Below are 11,633 nucleotides of genomic sequence, written 5' to 3'. Positions count from 1 at the left end.
TTTTGCTAGACCTTATTGGGAATGGTTAAACTGCGATACGCCACCTGTTGACAAAAATCCGAACTAGAAAGAGTAGATACGATTTTCAAGTTGTACGTTAATTTTTGCATAAAAGTGTTTTAACGATTTTTGTTGGGGATTTGTAGAATACTAAAAGTAAGTCTTTATCGGAAACAAAGTGGTGTAGATGGAATTTACATCTTATAAGGTGAAGAAAAATATTTGTTTACAGAAATATCTGTCGAACTGTGATTTCCATCCTTTTTTAAAATACATTTTCAGTTGATCAACTGTGAATATAAATTAATAATGATTTTTAAAAGTAAACTGTTCTTTAAAATTTAAAAAGTGAATAATAATTAACTTTACAAGACGATTCGAAATCAGTTCGCAATTTTTAAATTTCCAGTTTCTAACGTTAAAAATTATGTAAACTATTTCAATTGGAAAGTATTATTAGTGAAACAAATGTGAACGCCTAATTGAAACCTTATAATCTATTTACAATTTGTAACTAACTTTAAATATATTCATAAACAAAGGCTTTTATTAAATTTCAAATATTATTTCAGTCTAAAATATTTCATTTTTACACCATTCAATTTGAAATTTTTTAATTAAGAAACATAAGAATCATAAGAAGTACTTAATATTTAGAAATATCTGACTGTTTATTTAAAATCTGTAATTATAGTTAAATATTAAAAACTAAATTTTGAACGTTTTCAGTTTAATTGTTCTATTTAAAAAAAATTTAATTTGTGAGTAAAATTGTTGAACTTCGATGTATAAATAACAATTTTACACATATTATTCTTTTAGGAACATCAAGGAAGTTGAAGAAATATTTAGAAGTTTTGAAAAAATTAAAATTCAATTTAAAATTTGAAATGATTTGAAATAATTTAAACAAAGTGTTTGCGTGTACCGCCAAAATATAGATTTTGAAAGATTTCGAAAAAAAAATTTAAAAGATTTTTAAGAATTTGGAATGGCTTCAGAAGATTAATAACATTTCTCTCATCAGAGAAGGTATTAGATTTGTGTAAAATTTTACCCCCCCCCCCCCCCCCCCCCCCCCCATTTTTTGTCAAGTGTCCGCGTTTTGAGACCCTCTGAAACCGAAAAACAGGTTTTTACGAATGTGTGTCTGTATGTATGTATATCTGTCTGTCTGTGAACACGATACCTTTCGAAAAAATTAATCTATCAGATTAACCTTCGGCACACTCGTTTAGTGTCCTAAACTAAAGGTCAAGTTCATTAGCTAGCCATTTTGGATGAAAAATCAAAAAGTGGGTAAGTTTTGAATATTTTTTAGACCACTTTTTTGAAAATTCCAAAATTCTCTGTACGGTTATTTATAATATTCAAAAATTTGAACAATTTATCCCTATGACTTTTTTCTATAAATATAAAATCATCAGAGTTAGGGTATTTTCAAAATAAAAAAAAAATAAAATGCAGATTTTAAACCAAACAACACCTGATATGAAAAAAAGTCAAAAGAAGAAAAACTTTGCTTTCTGAAGGCCCTACAGGATTATGATAACAACTTTTTTAATTTGGTCGCAAAGTTGAACATTCCAAATTTGATCCTACAAAAAAAAAATCCACAAATTCCATTTTTTGGTTAAACTATGCAAGATACGAAAAAAATGGAAAAGCTTAAATTACACGAACTGAAAAAAACTACGAATTCATAATGAATCACTTTTCGACACAAGTGACGAAAAAATAAACAAACTAAATGTGTGGAAGACGGTAGTCGGTACAGTAAAATGTGTAATAAAAAATGGCTTAGGGGACAATGATTTTAAAATTCCATGTACGGCTATTTATAGCACACGAAAATGTTAACAATTTATCTTGATGGATTTTTTTGACAACAACAAAATTATCACAGTTATGGCTTTTTCAAAATACAAAATGAAAATTCTAAACCAATCAACGCACGATATAAAAAAAGGCAAGAAAAGGAAAACGTTGCTTTTTGAAAAACTTAAAAGGTCTTCATAACAGGTTTTAGAATTTACAAAAATCGAAAATTCATCTTTTAATCGCACAAAAAATACTGAATTATTACATTCTCATCATAATAAGAAGGTATTGTTTTATGGGAAAACTGACTATCGCGGATTTCTTGAAATTTTCACTTTTCGAGAATCCCTAACTCCCAAAGAAACCGGTATTACGATGATATTCAAATTTGAAATTTCCATATAGTGCTGTTTATAGTGCACAAAAATATGAACAATTTATCTTGATGACTTTTTTTGATAACAAAAAAATTAGCAGAGTTATAAAGTTTCCAAACTTAAAAAATAATAATAATAAAAACGAAAATGACTATTCTATGTCATTCAACGCACCACATGAAAAAAAGTCAACAAAAGAAAAATATTATTTTTTAAAGACCTACACGATTATCATAACAACTTTTTGAATTTTGTTAAAAAATCGAAAATTCAAATTTTTTTCGTACAAAAATGATGTATTTTTACAGTCTTATCATAATGAGAAACATTTGGTTTTATGTGAAAACTGTCTATCGCTAAATAATCTGAATAAATGTATTATAAGTTTGACACAGAAGTGTTAAACATAATTTACGAGAAACGTGATGAGAATGTGTTCGTTAAAGCCGAAGAAGCTTTAAGAAAGGAGAATTCACAATCACCAAATTACAGTTGTCGATGCTTGGTTCGTTAACCTTAATAGGTTTGTGCACAAATGTGGGGCAAATACAAAGACCGAGCATAAAGGGTGAGACAAATGCAGCATCGCGCGCGAAGCGCGAGAACCGACAGGCGCGCTCAAACTGGCGAGCGAAGCGAGCCGCACACGCAGCGCGCGATAAGAATGTGTCCGCGAAGCAGGCAGATTTTTTCAAACCTATTTGACAACAATGTGTTTTTTCACTGTATAATATGGAAATTCAATCTAAAACTATTTTTTTTATGAAGATTTGTTTTGAGTATTAAATCATTGTTTTATACTTCACAAATCTATCCTAAAAACACTTTTATGCAAAAATAATTGTACAACTTTGAAATTGTACCTACTCTTTCTAGTTCTAGTTTTGGGCACCAGGTGGCGAAATGGTAGACCAGCATTCCCAATACGGGCTCAAAATTTTGCGAAGCCTTCCTACACGTCTGGATTATATTTTCTCTAAAGCCTAACTTTTCGAGTTGAATATAAGACTGAGATCTATAACAAAGTTTTTTCTCGTTTGAATATTATTATAAATTCTGTAGTCATAATTCATCGGATTTTGTGATCGAGTGTTTACATTCATGAGTTTGTGAGTTTATTTTATGAGCAATTTTGTGGAACGTCTGACGATGGAATGTATGGTTTCGAGAAAAACCCACAATCGAGGGGCTAATTACTTGGATTTTTAGTGTACACTAGATTGAAAGATTGTATGGGATTGCAAATATAGCATAAAATTGAAAAAATAGACCGGTTTCTATATCTCCTATTGTACCCTATTTGCAGCCCATAATGGAACTGTAAAAAAATAATTAGGACTGTCACTATCAGTTAATGTTTTTTCTTTAATTACTTTTTTAATACTTTTTACAGATAAATCACTATAGTAACTTTTCTTCAAATTATTCTTCAATTCATGGGTTAATTGATATTCAATATATATTCTATACCTATTTTTGCATTTTCTTTAATTATTTTGAAATATTTCAGCGTATTTTTAAAGATTCTGAGAATTTTCTAATAGATTTCAATCATGTGTACGGATTTTTAAGATTCTAGAATATTTTCAAAACCTCTTAAGGAATTTTCAAGAACTTTTAAAAGTTTCAAGGGATTTCAAACAAAATTTATTATCAAGAGTATTCAAAGCGTTTGAAATATTTTAGGATAAAAAATATTCCTGAATTTCGGAATATATGGTACGATTCTACAGGACCTAGCAGGTATTAAAATATTTTAAAAGGTTTCACGAGATCTTCTAAATTTTTCGAGGATTTAGATTATTATAAGTTTTTTTTTAATGCTCTCAAGGCGTTTTAATAAAATTTTCAGGATTTCAGGAAATATGAACTTTAACAATTTTTTAAGGATTTCAAAAGATTTTAAAGGCTTTGTAATAACTTTGTTATTTTAAAAGATTACAATTAATTTTTAATTAATTTGATCAATTTAATGAGATTTCAAAGGATTTGCAATATTTTAGGGTGTCTTAAAAGATTCTAAGGCGTTGTTAAGAGATTAAAACAATTTCAAGAGATTTCCGTGGGTTTTAATAATTTTAAGGAATTTTGATATTGCAATGGATTTCGAAGAATTTTTCAGGAGATTTTCAGATATTTATTTCTTTAATTCCATTTTTGGAATTCGACCCAAATTCTTAATAATTAATCCTGAATTATATCCAATTCTTTTAAATTCTACATTCACTTCAATTTATGCAATCCAATGAATTTCTTCAAAAATTTTTTTTGTTTTATCTTGAAGTCTTTTAAACTCATCTTAAATTCGTAGGCATTTTATCAAATTCTTTTTTATGCCCGTTTAATTTTTCTAAACTCATTTCAAACTTCCTCAATTCAATTAATTTTTTCATGTTTTTGAATTGTGTTTTGAAAACAGAAGTTGTTAAAATCGAAGATTTTTTAAATAAAAAACAGGTTGTTGATAAGAAACAGTTTTATTTTATCAACTGTAAATATAAATAAATTATTTTTAAAATGGATCTCTACTCCAAGTATGGAAATCTGAACAATAATTGATTTGACTAAGCAATTCTAGGTCCGTTCAAAATTTGAAAATTTTCAGATTGTAACTGTTTCAATCCGAAAGTCTTAATAAGAATTTAAATTAGTATATCATTTATTCCGACAATTTTATTTTTAAATACAAATTTTCATGAATTTTTAATAATATATTTTTAATTGAGAGTTTCAGATCTTTCTTTATATTATTTTTTATATTAAATTTAATAAATGAATTTATTAATATATTAGTTTTATTAATTTTTTTACCCATCAAAAAATGTAAACGTGCGTTTGACTATTTTCAACTTAAAAATAAATCCATTATAATATAGTCGTAATTAAACGTTTTTATTAAATTTCAAATTTTGTGGGTCTAAAGTATTTAATGTTCATCCCATTCAATTTGAAATCTCTTAATGTAGAAAAGACTGAGTATTTCATATTTAGCAATATTTCACTGCTTATTTCAGATGAGCAAACTGAAACCAAATATTTAAAAGAAAACAATTTAAAACTGAATTGTTTTACATAGAAAGCTTTGAATATTTAGATTTCCGAAGAACTTTCAGCGTTACAATTTTAATTGTTCTATTTAAAAAGTGTTTAATTTATCAGTGAAATTGTTAAATTTTGACACATAAATAACAATTGAACACTTGTTATTTGTAGAAAAAATTTGAGTAATTTTAAGAGCTATTTAGAAGTTTTTAAAAGATTCAAAATTAATTAAAAACTTGAAATTATTTTAAGTAATTTAAACGAAGTGTGTTAACATTTTTTTCAGAACTTCTAAATATATTTTTAAATTAATCGAAATTTTCCTACAATTTTTTAAAATCCTGCAAATTAAAAAAAATCCCTAAAATCTTCCATGTTCTTCTTTGATAATTTTTGAAATCTCTTATAATCTTACTAAACTTCCTGTTACAATAATTTTTCAAAGCAAAAAATCATTTTCAATTTTCCTAAGAATTTTAAGAATATTTTTTATTCTTTTGCAGTCTTTCACAATTCTTAAAAAGATTCTAAATTTTTTGTTTGAAATCCGCAAAAATCTACATTTTATTTTAAAATCGGCTGTAAGTATTTGAAATTATTTAAAGTTCTAAATTCAATTCTAATCTTTTTAAAACTTCTCTTAAAATTACTCTAATATTTTTACAAATAATAAGTATTCTATTGTTATTTATAAATTAAAATTTAATTTCTTTTTAATTTGCAGGATTTTCTAAAAGTTACAGAAAAAATGCAATTCATTTCGAAATATATTTAAAACTTAAGAAAAAATTCTAAAATTATTATGGATTTGGAAAAATTTTAAAACACTTCTAGATTTGCTTTGCTTTTAATTTGTTTTAAAGCTTTTGGAGGATGCCTAGACTATTTAAAATAAAAATAATTAAACGTCTAATTACATAAATGTTAAGTTAAAAAATTATTTTTCAATTTTTATGTGTCTAGCATAAAATTACTTAAAATAATATAATTTTGAAATTTTTAAAGTTCATTGCTTGATTCTTTAATTTAGACTACTGAAAATGTTAACGTGGATTGATATTTTTGGAATTTAATATGAATCTTTCAACTCTATAATTGACAAAAGTTCTAAATTTTGTTGTTTATTTTCATTTCATTTAACATTGTTTAGTTGAAAAGTGTTAGTACCTTCCATTTGGTACGTGTAAATTTTTGAGCATTTGAATACACAATTTTTGAATTGAAAAAATGTTTAAACTTCAATTTTAAAAGTTTGGAATTCAAGTGTCCCACTTTGAATGCTTTAATTTTTTTCTTATAGTTTATTAATTTATATGAAAAAATGTTTAGAATATAGTTTGATTTTTAAATTTTATTGCCCTTAAAAATTGTTTGTGAACCAGGAAAAAACCCTGAAATGACCGGGAATTTTTTTCTTCGATTAAAATGGCCACCCTGATAATTGCTTTTTTAAATTTAGCTTGATTTTTTAAACGAATCTCATCGAAATCTTCTCATTTCTATCAAATTCCTCTAAATTCACTCTACTGAAATCTAGGGAACTTTTTTGATTAAAAAATGTTTTCCAATTCATTCTAAGTTCTTTTGAATAATACTTGAATTAGTTTGTTGTCATAGTCACAGTTTTGTAAAAGAAATTAGTACAGTTTCAAATATTTGAAAAGATTTTATGTTTTTGGAATTCACCTTGAATTCCTACTAAATAAAAAATTATTTTTAATTTCCCTAGAATTCTTAAACAAATCTTATTTATTCTTTTGAATCCTTTCACAATTCTGAACTTTTTTGGTTCAAAATCTGCAAAAATATACATTTTGTTTTAAATTACTTAAAATTACTTGAAAACCTCGAAATATATCGAAAAAGTACTCAAATTTTTCTGCAAATAATAAGTGTTCAATTATTATTTATTCATAAAAATTCAATAATTTCACTTACAAATTAATCAGTTTTTAAACAGAACTATTAAAATTGTAACGTTCAAACTTTAAAAGCTCCTTAAAATTTTAACGATTCAAAGCTTTCTATTTTAAACAATTCTGTTTCAAATTATCAGGCTTTTTTCAAATTTTTAACGCTGAACTCTGGTAATTACGCATTACAAACAGTATGCTATCGTCATTAAAGAAGATAAAAACTCAACTAATAATTTTAAAAATTGTTAAATGCGAACTTGGACATTTTCCTTTTAAAATTTGTAAAATTCCCGGTCAGAAAATAAATTCACTGTCATTTCCCGGTTAAAAAAAAATTCCCTGTCGAAAAAAAATTACTTTTCAACTCGCGCGAAAAAAAGAAATAGTAAACTGTGCTCTAACCCGTTTCAAATGCACCCAAATAGTTCTTTGTTCCTGGGTTATTACAATAAACGTCAAAACTAAACACCTAAAGTTTAAAATTTATTTTCGTAAAAAATAAAACACAATTATACTTATTATTTACAAAAGATTATACAATTGCGTATTGTTCGTACAATAATTCCCGCACTTTATAATATTCCTCAGATAAACATCCTTCTAAAATAACCTTACCGCCGGCTTCGTGCTGAAATTAATTTACGATTCAATTAGTAAATTAATGTAGAAATGAGAAAAAAATCATGTACAATTATTTTGATCAAAATAGTTACCCTTCTAAGTGCTATCGTATTACCACAACACCAGAGAACGCCGCCACTGATTTCTGAAGGAATATTGTGTTTATGCAAAACTTGTTTGAAGTCGGCAAGCTTCAATTCGTTTATAAAAGTAGTCTGATGTCCAGGTACCTAAAATTTAAATAAAAAAATAAATAACCATGAACTGTTTAAATAAAAATATGGCTAATACCATCTAATTTTTGAATATCAAATTTAATCCTACTCTGAATACGTAAAATAATGCTTAAAATAAACTTACTTCATTCAACGCCAACGGCTCGAGGGTAAGAATTTGTTCCATGTTATCTTCGGCATCAATCACAGCATCTTGGCAAATTTGGTTTCGGGCGGTGATCATTGCATCAACCCATGCAACTTCGGTATCTCCTTTTGCCTTGGAAAAGTTCAGGCCACTCACAAGAGCATCAGTCAAACGAACCTGAAAAGATTCAAACAAAAAATTGGAATTATAAAACCGATTAATATTTAAGAAATCATGAAATATAAGTAGGCTTCGATTTGCTTTAAGGCGCTAAAAAAATTTCCTTTCAAAGGAAAAAAGTATACTCTCTTTGCGAACAAAGTAGCCTCTTTCTGTAGAAAAGAGCCAAAAAAAAAGTAATACGACTTTTTCACGAGAAAGAAATTATGTTAAAGTGACATTTAAAACTTCTGTTTATTTTCGTATACAATATTTTGAACATAATTACGAATTCTGCACGAAAAGAGTTAGATTTCTACTCTATAGGTTGATTTTAGTCCGGAAAAAATTAGACTGAAATTATTAAAGTCATGAACCTTCGTATTTTTATTTTTGTACCAAATTTGTTCAAACCTTTAAAATCTTTTAGAAAATTTTGTAAAATAATTAAAGTCTCCATGAAATACTTTACATTTATTCGAAATCTTTGGAAAATCGTTAAAATATTTGTGCAATATATGAAATCTAACTGAAATATATGTGAAATAGTTGAAGTTTTTGTGAAATCTTTTAAATCTATCCGAAATCTTCGTCAAATCTTTAAAATCTCTGTGAAATCTTTCAAATCTTTGTGAAATCATTAATATCTTGGCTCAATCTTTGAAATCTCTTTGAAAACTTTGTAAAATAATTAGGTATTTGTAAAATCTTCTAAATCTATCCAAAATCTTTACAAATTATTTGAAATATTTGTGAAATCTATGTAAAATTTTTGCGATGCCATTGAAGTCTATGTAAAATATATCCATGGAATCTTTGAAATCTTTGAAATATGTGCGAAATGTTTTTAATGTGTCCGAAATCTTTAAAATCTTTGTGAAATCTATGTAAAATATATCCATGGAATCTTTGAAATCTTTGAAATATGTGCGAAATATTTCTAATGTGTCCGAAATCTTTAAAATCTTTGCGAAATCTATTTTCAATTTTTGCGAAGCTATTGAAATCTATGTAAAATATTTTAAATCGATGCGAAATTGTTTTAATCTTTGTGAAATCTATGTTAAATCTATCTGAAATCTTTGGGGTATCATTGAATTCTGTGAAGCCTTTTAAATATATCCGAAATCATTTAAATCTATCCAAAATATTTGCCATATCTTTGAAATCTTGGTCAAATCTTTGGAAAATTATTGAAGTCTGTGAAATCTTTTAAATCTATCCGAAATCTTTCCAAAACCTATGAAATGTTTGGGAACTCTTTGCACAATCTTCGAAATCTTTGTGAAATCGTTGGCAATGTGAATTTTATAACGGTTATAAGTCTATGCCCCTGCCCCCCTCTAGAAAAAAAGGCTCCGTCGGTTCTGAGTAATCTGTTAATTTCCAACAAGGTTCTGATTTACGCTCAGTTTGAGTGAAAATCCCGGGGACTTTTCCTCGCAGTAAAATCAGTATTTTGTATCATTTAAACAATTAACTAAATAGTTATTCAAATGCTAAAATTAACCATTTTATTTCTTAAGAAAAATCATTTCAAATAAGCAACAACATTTTTTATGAAAAATATTCAAATCAACACAAAAAAATATTAATTTTAATCAAGTTTTTTGAAATTGAATTTTTTATGATCGTCGATTATTTACAATGTTTGAAAAATGATACAACTTTACCGTTTATAATGTTTAAAATAATTAAAATCATATTTGCCATAGAAAAATTTACTTTCAAAATTGGAAATAATAGTTGTAGAGAATGTTTCCCGGGGGAAAAAGCCGTCATTTATTAAAATGCAATAATTTTTCAAAAATTGGTAAGAAACGATAGTCAGAAAAAATTCAATTGCAAAAAATATGGTTAAAAATTAATGTTCTTTTTGTGCATTTTAACATTTTCCTTAAAAAATAATGTTTTTTACTTGGAAAGACATCATTTATAATACTTTGATTCTTAAAATCATAGAAAAACTATTTTTTTCAGATATCTGACTTTTGGCATGACAACTGCTTTAACCCTCAAAGTATATACATGGTAAAAATCACGGTAAAGTGCATTATTGCCATTTATTTATTTTAAGTTTGTTAAAAAAATTATTTTAAAAAATGTGAAAAATGGGCTTTTTACTTTAAAATTCATAACTCACGCTATTTTAATTATATTAAACTGAAAATTTATGACAATAGTGTACTTTCATAAAAAAAATTTCAACATGGGTGCTTTCAAAAAAGATATTTATTTGCACCCCACGAATTATTTACCTCCACTTTCAGCAGCTGCTGCTAGCAGACTGACGCTTGACACATTATGCTAAACGACTTTACTCACAGTTAGTGTCTCCAACTAAAGCTAAATGGCGACACTTACTCAATTTTTTCGAATTAAGTATGGTTTATAAGAGTTTGAACATTTCTTGGGGTTTCAGACACCCACAATGCACTTAAAGGGTTAAGATAAGAAAGAAACAAAATATGATTAAGGCTGTGAAGCCTAAAATAAATTATAATAAATAGTTAATAGTAAATAAATAGAAAGACAATGAAATTAATAAATAAAATGTAAGAAATTCACCTGGTATATATGAGTCTCCGTGGTGGCATCAATTACTTCACCTCTATTGGGAGTAAAAACTCTCGCCCCCGCATGCTGTGCCTGTTGAGCTAGGATTTCCGTATCTTTTGGTGAACCTCGCACCAAAATGACTCTCCTTGGCTTCAACTGAGCCAAAATCTTCTGCAGAGACTCGCCATCGGATCTTCCCTCAAAATCAATGTATGTGACCGACGCGTTCACGACTACAGTCCTCGATGATACCATACATTTCGTCGGAATATCCGAACCAGAATCGGGATGCTGTACAGCATCTTCTTGTTTCATCTCTACATTTTCTTTATTATCCTCGGCTTCAGGGACTGCTTCTGCAATTTTGTAATCCTCCGGCCTGTAAAAAGTCAATAGGGTTGTTTCGCCATTTCAGATAAAATCATTTTTTAATAGATAACTTTAATCTGAATACAAGGTGCGTTATAAAACTTTTTCATTTGCGTCGTTGAGGAGAAAGAAATGATTAAAAATTGAAGGCGGTAAAACACACATTCAAATTGGTGTCACGTGGGTATCACGTGACTCAGAAGAACTCATAATTATCTCACCGACATACATAAATGGACCGGTATCGCTTTGGGGAGAACTTAAATGGGCTCTAAAGAGAGAAAAAACATATGAGACGTAGACCTACGAGGGTAGTTCAATAAGTCCTTAGAATGACCAACGGATGGCGCGCGAATCGCTCCAAATCATCTGTTTTCAATCAGCACCACTCCCGACTAGATATATG

General features: G+C 27.5%; 1 protein-coding gene across 3 annotated transcripts in view; it reads right to left on the bottom strand.

The window, feature by feature from the left end:
- Positions 1-7,629: 7,629 nt before the first annotated feature.
- LOC117173156 (probable cleavage and polyadenylation specificity factor subunit 2) overlaps positions 7,630-11,633 on the bottom strand; it is a 20,793-nt gene continuing 16,789 nt past the window's right edge. For all 3 annotated transcript variants that reach the window (XM_033361567.1, XM_033361565.1, XM_033361566.1), the window contains 4 exons: positions 10,868-11,237; positions 8,138-8,317; positions 7,870-8,007; positions 7,630-7,784 (listed from right to left, as the gene is read on the bottom strand). In XM_033361567.1, coding sequence (XP_033217458.1) covers positions 7,689-7,784; positions 7,870-8,007; positions 8,138-8,317; positions 10,868-11,237 — 784 coding nt within the window. In that variant the 3' untranslated portion in view covers positions 7,630-7,688. The remainder of the gene's footprint in view (positions 7,785-7,869; positions 8,008-8,137; positions 8,318-10,867; positions 11,238-11,633) is intronic.

The sequence above is a fragment of the Belonocnema kinseyi genome, chromosome 5 (genome assembly GCF_010883055.1).
Source record: "Belonocnema kinseyi isolate 2016_QV_RU_SX_M_011 chromosome 5, B_treatae_v1, whole genome shotgun sequence".
Classification (NCBI taxonomy): Eukaryota; Metazoa; Arthropoda; class Insecta; order Hymenoptera; family Cynipidae; genus Belonocnema; species Belonocnema kinseyi.
Note: the sequence above shows the minus strand (reverse complement) of the source record. Positions and strands in the feature narration are given on the sequence as shown.